The following is a 17,251-nucleotide window of genomic DNA, read 5'->3' as shown; positions in this document are numbered from 1 at the left end:
TATTTACTATATTTCATGCTTTACATGCTCAGTACATATTCCGTACTGACCCCCTTTCTTCGGGGGGCTGCGTTTCATGCCCGCAGGTACAGACGCTCGCTTTGGAGATCCGCCAGCTTAGGATATCTATTCAGCTATTTTGGAGTGCTCCTTTGTTCCGGAGCCTAACTTTATGGTATAGACCCCTTTTGTTATATATATATGTTGTTCAGGGTACGGCGGGGCCCTGTCCCGTCATATGATATTGTTGTTACTCTTAGAGGTCTGTAGACATATGTGTGGGTCTGTATATAGTTGCTGTTTCGTTGTGTGGACATGACTTATGTTTGGGGCGTACCCATTCGTAGTGGCAGCCTTGTCGGCTTGCATATATATATATATATGTTTGGGATGTTGTGTGTAGTGGCAGCCTTGTCGGCTTGCGTAGATATACATATTTGTTGTAGGAGTTGTGTATAATGGTAGCCTTGTCGGCTTATGTATTACTGAGATGTTCCCCTATATATGACAGTTTTGCCGGCTTATGTGCGATAAACTGTTGGAAGTTGTAACTCCTCAAGAGACAGGTGGCTTTGACATGCATATATACGGCAGTTTTAAAATAACGTCTTGCCTTTATATACAAATAAGTTCTTGCTATGCTAGCTGTAGATGATTATAGATGACAGGTGTGTATGAGTGTCCAACTCGGGCACTAGTCACGGCTTACGGGGTTGGGTCGTGACAATTTTACTTTATGTTGATGATATTATTCTTACTGCTTCCTCAGATTCTCTCCGATACTCCATTATGTCTCTCCTTGCCTCAGAATTTGCTATGAAGGATCTGGGTCCTTTGAATTATTTCCTTGGCATTCATGTCACTCGCCATAAGGATGGCCTGTTTCTATCGCAACGCAAGTATGCCGAAGAAATCATTGATCGAGCTACGATGTCTTCTTGTAAGGCTACTTCTACTCCGGTTGATACCAAACCGAAGGTGAGCAGCACGTCGGGTGCTCCATATGATGACCCGACTCACTATCGCAGTTTCGCAGGTGCACTTCAGTATCTTACTTTCACGAGGCCGGATATCTCTTATGCTGTTCAACAGGTATGCTTACACATGCATGCACCGCGAGAGGTTCATATGCATGCTCTTAAGCGTATTATCCGTTACATTCAGGGTACACTTGATTATGGTTTGCATCTTTATCCATCCTCAGTTATTGAACTCTTTTCCTACACTGATGCGGATTGGGGGGGCTGCCCTGACACACGTCGGTCAACGCCTGGTTATTGTGTCTTCCTTGGAGATAACTTGATATCGTGGTCTTCGAAACACCAACCTACCCTCTCTCGTTCGAGTGTTGAGGCGGAGTATAGGGGGGTTGCTAATGTTGTCTCCGAGTCATGCTGGCTTCGCAATCTTCTGTTGGAATTACATTGTCCTATTCATAAGGCTACTATGGTGTATTGTGACAATGTGAGTGCCATTTATCTTTCAGGAAATCCAGTGCAACATCAGCGCACCAAGCACATTGAAATGGACATTCACTTTGTTCGTGAGAAGGTTGCGCGAGGACAGGTTCGTGTCCTTCATGTTCCATCCCGTTATCAGATTGCCGATATTTTAGCCAAGGGACTACCACAAGTCTTATTTGAAGATTTTCGGGATAGTCTCAGCGTTCGTAAACCTCCCGTTTCGACTGCGGGGGTGTGATAGATTATGTAAATATTAGTTAGAATATTTTGTAATCTGCTATTTTAGGTTAGAATATTTTGTATATTTTGTAATCTCCTATTTTAGGTCAGAATATTTTGTATATTAACCAATTCAAGGAATGAAAGGAAACACGGAAAATACTTCCTACAAATTTATCCTCCTGCTACCAAACCTGAACTAAATCTTACTCCCTCCGTTTCAATTTATGTGAACCTATTTGACTGGACACAGAGTTTAAAGAAGAAAACAAGACATTTAAACTTGAGTGTTGAATAAGTCACATATTTTTATTTGACTATAAATCATTGCATAAAGGTATATTGTTTAGAAATATAGAAAATATTTATTTTTTTGGCACGAGCTAATAAGGAATTAGGTTCACTTGTGATTGTTGACATGACCTTAATTTAAGAACATAATTCTTGGGACCATCATATATATATATATATATATATATATATATATATATATATGTGTGTGTGTGTGTGTGTGTGTGGGGTTAGTCTATTTTAAAACACACAACTATATATCTCGAGTAGGAAAAAATAATGTAATATATGTTGAAAAATTATTATATCTCAAAAGATTAATAATCATTCTATTAATCCCCTTAATATCTACAATTCATTTTGGTCAACTATGTCTGTTGCCAACGTTTCTTTTTATGATATATATATATATATATGTGTGTGTGTGTGTGTGTGGTTAGTCTATTTTAAAACACACAACTATATATCTCGAGTAGGAAAAAATAATGTAATATATGTTGAAAAATTATTATATCTCAAAAGATTAATAATCATTCTATTAATCCCCTTAATATCTACAATTCATTTTGGTCAACTATGTCTGTTGCCAACGTTTCTTTTTATTCAATTTTATCAAATGAATGGTGTTGATTACCAATTGCCTTTATGGCATTTAATCCTCTTAAATTTTGAACGTTGGCAGCTAACCAAATGATTTAGACATAATCTCTCCTCTGGCCTATATATATGATTTTGTCTGTTCATCTTGTGATAGAAAAACTAAGAACCAAAATACCTTATTCTTCTTATTTTCTTTAGTGTTGGGTTTTCTACTTTATGAAATATATCTTTGTTAGATTCTAGCTTCTAAATTTGTACCAGAAGAGCTTGTTGAATTCTGGGGGTACACTCGTATCGGGTGAAATATCTTTAAGGACAATGTCTTAAGTGACATGTCTCAAGCCTTCAAAAATTTCTTGCAAGATCAAGTATTTTTCAGACAAATTTCATGATCAAGTATTTTCCATAAGATTTCTAACAATCTTAAGGATATTTACGCTCTAATCTTACGGAGTATCATTTTGACAATGTCCAAGTCACTATTCTAATTAATCCCATCCAAAGGTATAGAGTTTCCACTCAGTCTTTAAAAAGAAGGTAAAGGTACGTATAAATCGAAACAAACTTCTTTATATATAGCAATCTACTCTCTAAAGATTGTACAATATATATGAGCATTTAGAATTGCTAATTGTTTGCTTTCGGTGGGGAATAGAGGCAGAGACACAATATTTGGTTTATGTGACTCTTGAAACTGAAAAGTGTTTCCAAATACTTTGGGTAAAATAATAGTTTAATTATGACAGATTTTATTATTATGTAAATATGATATATTTATGTGCAAGTCAAGCTTTTAACTTTGTAGCTTTTCTACTGAGAAAAAAGTTATTTTGATATGGAAATGATTTTTTTTCCCCATCAATCTCCCCTCCAACGAGAGGCACTTTTATTGACTGCACAGGAGCATCAAAGCATAGGTATTACACCTTTGTACCTATCTTGTATGGAGAGGTTCCACACTAAGCACGATAGGATTTCTTTTAAGCTTTCAAAAATATGATACATGAAAAGTTTCACCCTTCAGCTATACAAAATATACATCAAGGAACATCAAATGCATAGTTTCTATCTATGTTCCTAACTATATTATTAAGACCCTTGATGAGATTCCTCCTCATTGTTGGCACTTGAAATCTGTCCATTTTTAGTTCACCCCTTACTTCTTTTGGTAGATCCTGAAAATCAGTGATCCAAGTTATATTGCTGCAGGCAAGTCCCCAGTTTGATAAACAGTCTGCCACTCTGTTACCCTCTCTAAAATAGTGCTCGATGCTCCAACTGTCTGTCTGCACTAGAAGTCCCCGAAATCTTCATAATGGAATCATTGATACTCCATGGAGGATTTGAAATATTATTTATCCATTTTACTAGTAATTTGGAATCACTTTCCAATTCTAACCATTTATAACCCTTTTGAATACACCATTCTACACCATATTCCATAGCTTGAGTTTCTGCAATATTGTTTGTTGTAATGCCCAGATTTCCTCCAAATGCGGCAATAAACTGATCTCTATCATTCCTTATTACATCCCCTCCACCACTGTTCCCTGGATTTCCTTTTGAACATCCATCCGTGTTTAGTTTAACATAACCGGTAGCGGGGAAGGACCATTTTATGGGGATAGCATTGAATTGGCATCTTGTTTCCTCTATTATTTGCATGAACTACTCCCATTTCAGGTAAGGATTAATCTCGGCAAATTTCTTATGAGCCATCATCACCATCTGTTGATATATCCTGATTTTTATTCTTTGACTGGACATCTTCCTATCCTCATACCTTGCCTTGCATCTGTCAGTCCAGATCTGCCAAATGATGATCCCTGGCAGGACTTGTAGCACCATTTTCTGAATAGGATTTTTGCCTTTTATGAGCCACCAAGTAATTATTTGATGTCTTAGACTGTTAGTGCTTTGAAAATCCTAAGCCACTGGTTGAAATGCTTCAAGATTTCCATCCCAATCTTGCTTTTATATAACAAGTGCTCCACATCCTCCTGTTCATGGTTAGTACAACAGGCGCAAATAGAAGCTAATTGAACATTAAACTTCCTCAAATTTAAATCTAACGGAATTTTGTTTCTAAGAACTTTCCACATAAAGAAGGAGACTTTAAAGGGAGAACTTTTATGCCACATCATCTTATTAACAAGGGATGAGTTCTAAGCACTTCTAACTATATTCCAGGCTGATTTACATATAAATCTACCATCGGTAGTAACAGTCCATACGGGCCTGTCCTTAAGATAATTAGAATTAAAGGTAATTTTCAGAATATGTTGTACTACATACTCAGGGAGCTTTTGAGAAAGCTTGTTCACATCCCAGGCATCATTAACTATAAAATCAGAATCGTTACCTCTAACAGAAATATTAGCTACCCCAAATTGAGCTAAGTTACCCAAACTCGACCAGTTATCCCACCAGAAACTAGCATTGCCTCTGTTAATCTTCCACAAAATATGATGATCAATATTCACCTTAATCTTCATCATTCTCCTCCAGTTATGGGACTGAGAGTATCCCCATTTCCTAGCAACCAGATGAATCCTTCTAGCATATTTAGCTTTTAAAAAATCCGACCAAAGAGACTCTTTAGTTCTAAACAACCACCACAATTTAGCCGAAAAGGCAGCAGAAATATCATAAAGTGATCTAATGCCAATACCTCCTTCCTCAGTTGGATAACATAAATTAGCCCAATTAGACCAGTGATATTTAGGTTTTCCTTCATTGTTACCCCACAAAAATTTAGCAAAAATTTTCTCTATCTGTTTAAAAATTGTTTTAGGAGGTTCACAAATAGCAAGAAGATGCACAGGCATAGCAGATAGGACATGCTTGATTAAAATAATCTTACCTCCTATAGACAGTCTACCATAGTTTCAAGAGTTTACCTTTTTAAGGACTTTTGTAGCCATATTAGCCAAGTATTGGATTAGCTTCCTACCTTGGAAGAGAGGACAACCTAGATAAGTTATTGGAAAATCTTGCCTTTGAACTTGTAGAATCCGGGTCACAATATTAATTCGCTTTTCTGAGATCTTTCTGTCCAAAATGAAACAGCTTTTGCTCTTATTGATCCTTTGTCTAGAGTTAGTGAGATACTTTTCCAATGCCTCCATCACTAGTTTTAGAGTTTTTGTTTTCCCTGCACAGAAAATTATAAGGTTATCTACATAAGACATATGATTGATTTTAGGGCCTGTTTCCTGCATAGTGAAGCCTCTGAATCTAGGATTACTGTACAGATTATTTAATAAGCATGAGAGGGCTTCCGAAGCTATTATAAACAGAGAAGGGGAAATAGGATCTCCCTGTTTTACCCCTCTTTGTGACTTAAAGAAACCATGCCTTTTTCCATTAATAACAACACTGTATCAGTTATTGGACAATAAGTTCCAAATGATAAAAATCCAGTTTTCTTCAAAACCTATTTTCCTCATCACAGCACATATAAAATACTAGGAAATTCTATCATAGGCCTTATTCATATCAATTTTGAAAACCACATTACCCCCACTATTTTCTTTTCTCATCTCATGAATTATTTCCTGTGCTAGTAAAACATTTTCCCCTATAGCTCTACCCTTCACAAAACCACTTTGATTTGGGGAGATGATTTTGGGGATAATGTTTGATAGTCTCTCTGTTAAAACCTTAGAAACATTTTTTTGAGTGACATTGTTGAGGCTTATAGGCCTAAAATCTGAAAAGGTTTGAGGTGCATCTATTTTGGGGATCAAAACTAGGCAGGTATTAGTAAAGTATTTGGGCATAATTTTGCCATTAAAAACAGCCCTAACCATCATGAAAATATCTGTTCCCACTATATCCCAATATTTTTGAAAAAAAAGTCCACTAAATCCATCTGGACCAGCAGAACTATTGGGATTAATATCAAAAACAACTTTTTTCACCTCCTCCTCAGTAGGTGCTTTTGTAAGAAGATAATTATCACAATAATTAATGCAATTAGGAATATAATTAAGGATACTAGAGTCAATGTTGTTGTCCTGTTTAGAAAACAGATCCTGGTAGAAAAGGGCAACTACATTGCCTATCTCCTCACCCCCTCTATCCAAGTCCCATTATCACATATCCTCTTGATCTGTAAGAATTTCCTTCTACCCTTCACCACAGAGTGAAAGAATTTGGTGTTCTCGTCTCCTTCTAAGTTCCATTGGAGGTTAGCTTTTTGTCTCCAAAAGCTATCCACATACTTGTGATGAATGACAAGATCGGCCTTTGCCTTGTTCATAATCATTCTATTCATTTGATCTAAAGTATTCATGTACTTCTCTTTAGCTGTCTTAACATTTTCTTCTAGTTGTTGAACTCTGTCAAAAATATTCCCAACTTTGGATCTGGACCAGACCCCTAAAGCTCTGCTAGTGTTCTTAAGCTTCTGCTGGATTTCCCAAAAAATATTACCACTAGTCTGGGAGTACCAATGATTTTTGACCACATCTTGGTATCCTTCAATGTCAGTCCAAAAATTCAGAAATCTGAAATATTTCACATGAGTTTGCTTGTCATTTTTACCGGTGATTAATAATGGACAATGATCTAAGCTAACTCTAGGCAAATGCATCACATCTGCCATCTCAAACATTTCAGCCCATTTTTCGTTACTGATCAGCCTGTCTAGTCTTTTCCATATGACTTCCGCTCCTTTTCTTTCATTTGACCAAGTAAAGGCGATTCCAGAAAAACCATTAATGAAATTGACACTAACGAATGAATTTTGTCATAAGGTGATGTTTGACAGAGTCGATTTTATGTGTCAAACGATATGGTACGGTATTGAGATTCTGCAAAATTAATTATCGAACCTTTCATGAAATATTAATTATTTTTTGTGTGACGAACTAAGTCATCATGTCCATCAATTATGTGATGTCTGAGGTGAATTTGGCCGATTCACGTACTAAAAGAAACATCGAGGGGAATGAGAATTTTGTCAATTGAGAAGATCAACAATGATAGTAACCCAACCTATGTGATTGGAGATCCCATGAATTAGGTTCATATGGGTAATAACAAGTCATTAGTTGATCAAAGGTGCACTATTAAATTATGTCCCTTCCTATGGTCTGTGAATATTGTGCAAAACTGCAAAGCAAAGTGAGGTTGAGTTACAAACTCTTAATTCAATATTTCAATTCATACCCTTTATAGGTGGTTCTGCAGAAAACGCTTGATGATTGGAACTATATTAGTGTGAAGTGGTGCCGCTCGTATGAAATTGTGATGAATTTCTAGAGCACTTATGAATACCTGGACACGCGCATGGCCTCTTAGCGCAAAACCGCGATAACGACAAAGATTGTGCGGGTATAATGTGATCGAATAAAACTCTAGTCTTACAAAATAATTCTTGGTTCATAGAAGTTATAAACTTCATCAATTGTTCCGTAAGTTTAATCTAGTTTTATCTAGGTTTGGTTCATAGTCAACGGGACATCAGATTCGACGCATTGTACTCATATATGAAAACCCAGCAAAATTTCATTTTATTTCTTATTAATCTTTTGAGATATGAGGGGGATTGTTGAAAAATTATTATATCTCAAAAGATTAATAATCATTTTATTAACCTCCTTAATATCTACAATTCATTTTGGTCAACTATGTCTGTTGCCAACGATTCTTTTTATTCAATTTTATCAAATGAATGGTGTTGATTACCAATTGCCTTTATGGCATTTAATCCTCTTAAATTTTGAACGTTGGCAGCTAACCAAATGATTTAGACATAATCTCTCCTTTGGCCTATATATATGATTTTGTGTGTTCATCTTGTGATAGAAAAACTAAGAACCAAAATACCTTATTCTTCGTATTTTCTTTAGTGCTGGGTTTTCTACTTTATGAAATATATCTTTGTTAGATTCTAGCTCCTAGATTTGTAGCAGAAGAGCTTGTTGAATTCTGGGGGGTACACTCATACCGGGTGAAATATCCTTAAGGACAGCGTCTTAAGTGACACACTTCAAGCTTTCAAGAATTTCCTGCATGCAAGGTTCGTGATCAAGTATTTTTCCGACAAATTTTTGTGATCAAGTATTTTCAGTAAGATTTCCAACAATATAACCACAAATTTCTCCTTGTTTTTTTTTTCCTTTTGATCTCCTAAGCGTTGCGTGGTTGGCTTTCTACCATGGACAACAATGTTGTTAAGTGAATGTAACGGCGGAGACAGAATTTTCATCAAAGGGAGTTCATTATTTACTATATACACATAAAAAATAAAAAATAAAATAAAAATAAAACTTTGTACTCCCTCCGTTCATTTTTACTTGTCATGTATACTAAAAATAGATGTTCATTTTTACATGTCCCGTTTGGAAAACCAAGAGATAATTACCATTTCATACCTATTTTACCCTTATATTACTAATTATTGACTTGGAAACTTTAACGAATTATTAGTGGTTGCACAACTTTTAAAATATGTCTAATTGATTTCAACAATTAGACGACTTACTAATAATTAGGAGCGATATAGTAAAATTGTCATTCTATTTATGGCTCCTTAAGGGGTGTGTCAAGTCAAACAGGACAAATAAAAATGGACCGAGGAAGTATATATGATGTGATTTTCCGGCAAAAGGGAGTTTAGTTGATACCCTTTTCGCAAGTATTTAGGATTGGTATTTGCTCCGTTTAAGTTTTGGGCATTAATTAGCTACTTACGGTGGGTAAATTTTTCAAGTTTTCTGGTGAAGATGACCTAACTAGCTAGAATAACAGGTTTATGCAAACTCTATTATGGTAAACTCAAAATTAAAATAGAATAATAATCTGCTATAAGTGTATAACCAATCAAATTGCGCTGGTGGTGCATAAATTCTTTTGCTTGATCCATGAAACTGTAATTCTTTTGACTGGTAAAATGCTTAATGCACAAGCCACACACTGTGGCATTAACTTAATGAGGAACATACAGTTCCAGTTCTGGAGAATTGCATTTTTGTTGGTTCTTACAATTATTAACTCTCATGAGAATTGGGCCTTTCAATTCGAAGTGTTGCATAAGCTCTGATTTCCTCATTGGGATGATTATGAAGTGTTCAATTTCCTGCCAATTTGTTTTATCTTGCATCAAGTTATGTCAGAGATGTAGTTTGTTGTTGTATGATAATGGCATGAACTGAGCTTAAATTGAGATGGTAAAAATTCATATAGCCGACTCAAACTTGTATAGAAATGAGGTATAGGTATTATTATTTTCCCAAATGAAATAATAATAATTTAAGCAATAGCCTATTGTCACTAATTAATTTGCAAAAGATACATCGAGAACAATGAAAGATTATTGGACAAAGAAACATTAGAAAGCCGCACAAGCGTCAAGCCTGCATCAACACAAGAGCATAGTACAATAATTAAAGAAACTAAAAATCACATGCATTTCCATGCATTATTTCATGAACGTACGATAAATAAGCTAATAATCAAAAGTAAAGAAATTCAATGACTCCGAGATCTATGGTGGTGTAGGAATTGTTCCACCAGTAGGGACTTCGACTCCAGGGTTTGGAACAAGTGTATCGTCACCATCAGGAATATTACGAATGCCAGAGCCGGAGCCAGGATTTGGAATAACGAGACCATTGCCATTATTGGTACCGGTGATAGGATTGTAGGTAAAGGGATTAACATGAGAGCCTTTAGGAGGGACAACAACCCGACCAAATCCGGGGATTAGGACCGTGCCATCGTACGGAGGTAGGAACGAGTTGGGTTGTAATTCTTGTCGCTGATTTTAGGATTCGTGTTTGGGATGTCGCGCCCTGCTAAGGCATAACATGAGAAAGAGAGGAAAATGGCGAGGGTGAAAAGGAATGAAATGATGGAATGGATATTGTTGGCCATTGTTGAGGGAGAGAATTAATTAAGATGCAAGGACTAATGATAATAATGTTGTTGCTTAATTACTATTGATGGAAAGTAAGATGGAGAAGATGTTGGTTTTATAGGAGCAGTATGTGCCAAAGTTGGTGGCCTTTTGGCGGTGAATTATGAGCTAGGCCACAGAGCTGTTGTTCTTGTTTAACTGTGCATGCATGCGTAGGTGTAGAAACTGTACAATCTTGACCTAGGTCATTCATTCACCAAGAGAGAATATATATGGGATACAATCTTGAACCCTAGGATCTCTCCAGATCCTAGTGAAACAAGGAAACTAAGATCCTAGTGAAACAAGGAAACTAACTAATATATGGTAATTATCTCCCTACAAATATGCTACCAAATAATATCAAATAATACAAAGATATTATACCGCAATACCCCCCCCCCCCCCCCCCCCCTCAAGTTGGAGCATGGGAATAAAAAATGCCCAACTTGGAAAGCAAGAAGTCAAACTGAGTTTTGCCGAGAGCTTTGGTAAAAATGTCTGCCAATTGTGAAGATGTTGAAACGTGTGACGGAGAAATCAAACCTTCATTAATTGCATCACGAACAAAGTGACAATCTACCTCAATGTGCTTTGTTCGTTCATGGAAAACCGGATTTTTTGCAATGTGCAAAACGGACTGACTATCACAAAACAATTTGATCGCCTTGGGATGTTGTATACCTAAACTCAACAACAGACCTCTCAGCCACTTCAACTCACAAGTGACCGCAGCCATGGACCTATATTCAGCCTCTGCAGAAGATCTAGAAACTGTGTGGTGCTTCTTTGTCTTTCAAGAGATGGGAGATTGACCTGAAATACTAGCCAACCTGTCAACGAACGACGAGTAAGCGGACAAGCCGCCCAATCAGAATCACACCATCCCTGCAAAGTCAACTCACTGTCGGCACGTAACAAAATACCCTGTCCTGGGGTGCCTTTCAAATAACGGACCTCTCGTAAGGCCGCTTCCCAATGTTCAATCCGGGGTTCTTGCATGAATTGAGACAAAATATGAACAGAATATGCCAAGTCCGGTCGAGTGACCCCCAAATAAATCAAACGCCCGACTAATCTACGGTAGACCTCCGGATCCGACAACAAATCTCCATTTGCAAGGCCAAGTTTATGATTTTGCTCAATAGGGAACCCACTTGGCTTTGCACCTAACAACCCTGCTTCAGAGACAATATCAAGAGTAAACTTGCGTTGACACAAAAACAACCCTGATGAACTACGAGCTACTTCAATACCCAAAAAATATTTGAGAGACCCAAGGTCTTTCATTTTGAAACAATTACTCAAATAGGCTTTGAAAGTTGCAAGTGCAGCGGAATCATCCCCAAAAATAATAAGATCATCAACATAAACCAAGATATTAATCTGAATATTCCCTCTAGTAAATGTAAAAAGAGAATAATCAGAATAAGATTGAAGGAAACCGTACCCTTTCAAAGCAGTCACCAATTTTGCAAACCAACATCTAAGGGCTTGTTTCAACCCATACAACGATTTGCGCAAACGACACACCAACATAGAATCCGGACTTTCAAACCCGGGAGGGAGCTTCATATACACCTCCTCATCAAGGTCACCATGTAAAAAGGCCTTATGAACATCCATTTGGTGAAGTTCCCAATTTTTGGATGTTGCAATGGCTAGGAAGGCTCGAACAGTAGTCATCTTGGCGACCGGAGCAAAAGTTTCATTGTAGTCAATCCCCGCTTGTTGATGATTTCCCAACACAACCAAGCGCGATTTGAGCCGTTCCACATCTCCATTTGACAAAAACTTGGTCTTGCACACCCATTGATTACCAAGTGCTTTCTTACCCGGAGGAAGATGTTCCAAAGTCCATGTACCATTGTCTTCCAATGCACGTATCTCTTCTTTCATTGAATGTCTCCAACCTTCGTGTTTCATGGCTTCTTTGAAGGTCTTAGGATCCTTACCCGAAATAATAGCTGCAAGAAACTTACGATAATTTACAGAAAAATTGTCACAATTAATATAGTGTGCCAAAGGATAGGGAGTACCTGAGGATTGATTGTTAACCGGAGTTGTAGGAGACGGACTATTAGCAAAAACTGAGTGTGTCACATGATCACGAAGCAAAACAGAGGGAAATTTCTCCCGAAAACCACGCCCCAAGCCACCTTCCACATTCGTGGCTGGAGTATGGTGTTGCTGCCCCCCCCCCCTCGCTGCCAGCGGGCACTGGGTTCCCAGCGGGCTGTGCAGTGGCTGTTGGCTGCCGCTCAGCCTTGCTGCCAGCGGGCGCTGGGTTCCCAGCGGGCTGGGCAGTGGCCGTTGGTTGCAGCTCGGCCTGGCTACCAGCAGGCGCTGGTTGGGCTGTTGCTTGCGGCTGCTGCCCGGCAGCCTCCGAACTATCAACTTCTCCCCCTAATTCATCCCCGTACACCATAAAATCACGATCAATTTCAGCACCCTCATCAAAAAAATTAGACGAAATAGTAACATCTTCCGGAAAGGCAAAAGGAAACACATCCTCCACAAATTTTACATCACGAGAGACGAAAAATTCCTTCGTATCAAGATCAAACAACCGCCACCCCTTCTTACCAAACGGATATCCCACAAACGAACACTTTCTGCTCCGACTAGCAAATTTGTCACCTTGAGTTTTTTAATTATGAGCAAAGCACAAACACCCAAAAGGACGAATAGCATCAAAAAAAGGAGGTTTATTGAATAAAATTTCGAAAGGTGTTTTATTTTGCAATTTGGGTGTGGGGGTACGATTTATGAGATGAGATGCAGCAAGAACACATTCACCCTAGAAAAAAATAGGCAAATTGGCCTGAAATCTTAGAGCCCTCGCAACATTCAACACATGTTTATGCTTTCTCTCTACTCTCCCATTCTGTTGCGGAGTACCCACACAAGAGGTTTGAAACAAAATACCAGTGGCGGTAAAATAATCGATCAAACAATTAAATTTGGTACCATTATCACTTTGTATACTTTAATTGTTTGGTTAAATTGTTGATCAACCATAGCAACAAAAGCCATAAACATCTGAAACATTTCTGTTTTATCAACCAACAAGTAAATCCAAACAGCTCGGGAAAAATCATCAACAATTGTTAAAAAATAACGAGCTCCACACGACGAAACATGTCGATATGGACCCCAAAAATACCAAGCAGGCGCTGGTTGGGCTGTTGCTTGCGGCTGCTGCCCGGCAGCCTCCGAACTATCAACTTCTCCCCCTAATTCATCCCCGTACACCATAAAATCACGATCAATTTCAGCACCCTCATCAAAAAAATTAGACGAAATAGTAACATCTTCCGGAAAGGCAAAAGGAAACACATCCTCCACAAATTTTACATCACGAGAGACGAAAAATTCCTTCGTATCAAGATCAAACAACCGCCACCCCTTCTTACCAAACGGATATCCCACAAACGAACACTTTCTGCTCCGACTAGCAAATTTGTCACCCTGAGTTTTTTAATTATGAGCAAAGCACAAACACCCAAAAGTACGAATAGCATCAAAAGAAGGAGGTTTATTGAATAAAATTTCGAAAGGTGTTTTATTTTGCAATTTGGGTGTGGGGGTACGATTTATGAGATGAGATGCAGCAAGAACACATTCACCCTAGAAAAAAATAGGCAAATTGGCCTGAAATCTTAGAGCCCTCGCAACATTCAACACATGTTTATGTTTTCTCTCTACTCTCCCATTCTGTTGCGGAGTACCCACACAAGAGGTTTGAAACAAAATACCAGTGGCGGTAAAATAATCGATCAAACAATTAAATTTGGTACCATTATCACTTTGTATACTTTAATTGTTTGGTTAAATTGTTGATCAACCATAGCAACAAAAGCCATAAACATCTGAAACATTTCTGTTTTATCAACCAACAAGTAAATCCAAACAGCTCGGGAAAAATCATCAACAATTGTTAAAAAATAACGAGCTCCACACGACGAAACATGTCGATATGGACCCCACAAATCACAATGTATTTTCTCAAATATTCTAGATGCTTTATTATCACTTAAAGGAAATTTGTCTCTAGGATGCTTAGCACGTAAACACACTTCACAATCATTTGGTAAACTACTCTTATCACTACTGACATGAGGAAGCAACTTAACTACTCTCTCGGAAGGATGCCCCAATCGCCGATGCCACAATTCCAATGCTGACGTTGCCACGACAGTAGACACATGTTGCACCACGTCCGGTTTGCTAAAATAGTATAGTCCGTCCCTCCTAACTCCCGTTCCAATCAGCTCCTTCAGTGGATTCTGAATAGCACACATATAAGAATTAAAAGAGACAATAGTATGTAAATTATCAGTAAGTTGGGGGACGGAGAGTAAGTTGCAACGAAAATAAGGCACATAAAGGACATGATGTAAGGTGATTTTATCTGACAGTCGAACAGAACCTTCCAAAGACGCAAGCACATTTTCACCATTAGGCAAACCAACAGGACAATCAACAGTATGGGCATCAAACAACCAAGATTTCTCACCGGTAACATGATGAGTAGCACCGGTGTCAAGAATCCAAGAAGAAACATCAAACTTACCATTCAAGCGATTTTCTGGAATTGTAGCATTACCGAAAAATCCCGTAATAGCCTTCCATTGATCGGAAGTAAAGAGCTGACCCACGTCAGTGTTATTTGATGCGGTTGTTACACAATTTGCCACGGGTGAAGGCGTGGCAGTTGCACGTAGCAAGCCACGACCTGGACCAGCGGAAGACAGCCTTCCACTCTTTTCAGTCCACCCTTCGGGATAACCGACGATGTCATAACACTTACTAACGTCATGACCACGCTTCTTGCAATGAGAGCACACCAAAAGCGACCAGCACTTTTCAGTCACATGTCCTACCTTCTTGCAATGTGATCATACAGGACGATCTGCAGAACCACGACCCCGTCCTGCAGTAGCACGAACCGCAAATCCAAGAGCCTCGATCGGCTTTGTCTCGGATTCTTGTTTGGTCGTACGAACGCGCTCCTCTTGAATCACAAGCTGATAAGCCCTATCAAGACTTGGTAACGGATCTTGAGACAATATATTAGTCCGCAACGAAGAGTAATACTCGGAATACAGACCCATCAGAAAATCATGAAGTTTAGATTGCTCACGACGAACCTCATGTAAACGACCTGCCATACAACCGGAGCAACAAGTACAAGAAATCAGGGGCTCATGATGATCCAATTCTTGCCATAGAGCATGTAATTTTCCGTAATATACGGACACCGACATGGTTTTGGTCTGTTCACATTTAGCCAGGGAAGACCGAAGCTGTTGAACTCGTGGTCCATTAGTCTGCACAAACCTCCTTTTAAGGTGATCCCAAAAGGGTTTGACCTCCCTAAATTTTGACAAGGAAGATTTGACATCAGCATCAATGGTGTTTGTGATCCAAGAGATTAACATTGCGTTAATTGCAGTCCAATCGGACTTTGTACAAGAAGGTCGCGGTTCAGTGATAGTTCCGTCCAAGAACTCAAATTTACGTCGTGCCTCCAACGCCGTTTGTATGTCGGCTGCCCATTCATCAAAATTGTCGCCCTTGAAACGAGTAGGCGTGATATAGTCCCCGGGTCGGTCTTGGGACCGAGAAAATAGGGAGAATTAGACTCAATTTTGGGTGGTGGTGGAGGAGGTACGGCATCACCAGCCATGGAGATTTACGATGAAGAGAGAAAAAAAAACTTTTGGCCTGATACCATGTAGAAACTGTACAATCTTGACCCATGCCATTCATTCACCAAGAGAGAATATATATGGGATACAATCTTGAACCCTAGGATCTCTCCAGATCCTAGTGAAACAAGGAAACTAAGATCCTAGTGAAACAAGGAAACTAACTAATATATGGTAATTATCTCCCTACAAATATGATACCAAATAATACAAAGATATTATACCGCAATAGTAGGGCATATACGATATATACGTGTTTTTCATTCTTTTTCATGGTGGGGAATTTGGGTACGGGCGAAACCCCAACAGCCCACAAATGTGCCTTAAATTCTCATCTGCTTTTTCAGTCAGCAAATATACTGCACCATCTTGTTTGTAGTACCCCTGTACTAATTTATGTGGCTATATTTGAGTATTTTAGTGACACTGAACTTCAAGTGAGAAAGAGACCCCAACAGCCCACAAATGTGCCTTAAATTCTCATCTGCTTTTTCAGTCAGCAAATATACTGCACCATCTTGTTTGTAGTACCCCTTGTACTAATTTATGTGGCTATATTTGAGTATTTTACTGGACACTGAACTTTAAGCGAGAAAGAAAGACTATTGGAATGAGTAGTCTGACATAAGACATATAGATATGTGACTAAAAATCATCTTATTAAGAGTAAAATTAAAAAATTAAAGTTGAATTATTTTCAAATAATTAGGAAATATGATATTTTTCTAGGATAGATTAAAAAGAAAAATATTATCACATAAATTGAGATAGATGAAAGTATTATTATGTATCTCTATTGCAGGTTAATCATTTTTGGGATATAAAATTTCACGGACCTTCTTGTCTTTTAACTAGGCGATTAAGGGCAGTTCCATCAAAATGATACAGGAGCTGGAGATAGCAAGGATTTTCTCAACTTGAGAATATCGTGATAAACTTAAAGAAACGTCCACAAATCTAGTTATCAAACAATGACAATGAGAGAGCATTCATAATGGCTAATTTATCCTCCTGCTACCAAATCTCAACTAAATCTTACTCCCTCCGTTTCAATTTAT

General features: G+C 38.2%; 1 protein-coding gene across 1 annotated transcript; it reads left to right on the top strand.

Annotated features, from left to right (window-relative positions):
- Positions 1–661: 661 nt before the first annotated feature.
- On the top strand, positions 662–1,303 carry LOC132619473 (uncharacterized mitochondrial protein AtMg00810-like). The gene is made up of 3 exons (XM_060334372.1): positions 662–668; positions 770–1,092; positions 1,205–1,303. The coding sequence occupies exons 1-3, from the start codon at positions 662–664 to the stop codon at positions 1,301–1,303; spliced, it is 429 nt and encodes a 142-aa protein (XP_060190355.1).
- The last annotated feature ends 15,948 nt before the right edge of the window (positions 1,304–17,251 follow it).

Source organism: Lycium barbarum, chromosome 11, assembly GCF_019175385.1.
Source record: "Lycium barbarum isolate Lr01 chromosome 11, ASM1917538v2, whole genome shotgun sequence".
NCBI lineage: Eukaryota > Viridiplantae > Streptophyta > Magnoliopsida > Solanales > Solanaceae > Lycium > Lycium barbarum.
This window is presented reverse-complemented; position numbering and strand designations above follow the sequence as displayed.

Coding starts and splice junctions, on each gene's coding strand:
- LOC132619473 (XM_060334372.1), top strand. Junction 1,093..1,204: donor TCTCTTATGCTGTTCAACAG/GTATGCTTACAC, acceptor ATCCATCCTCAG/TTATTGAACTCTTTTCCTAC.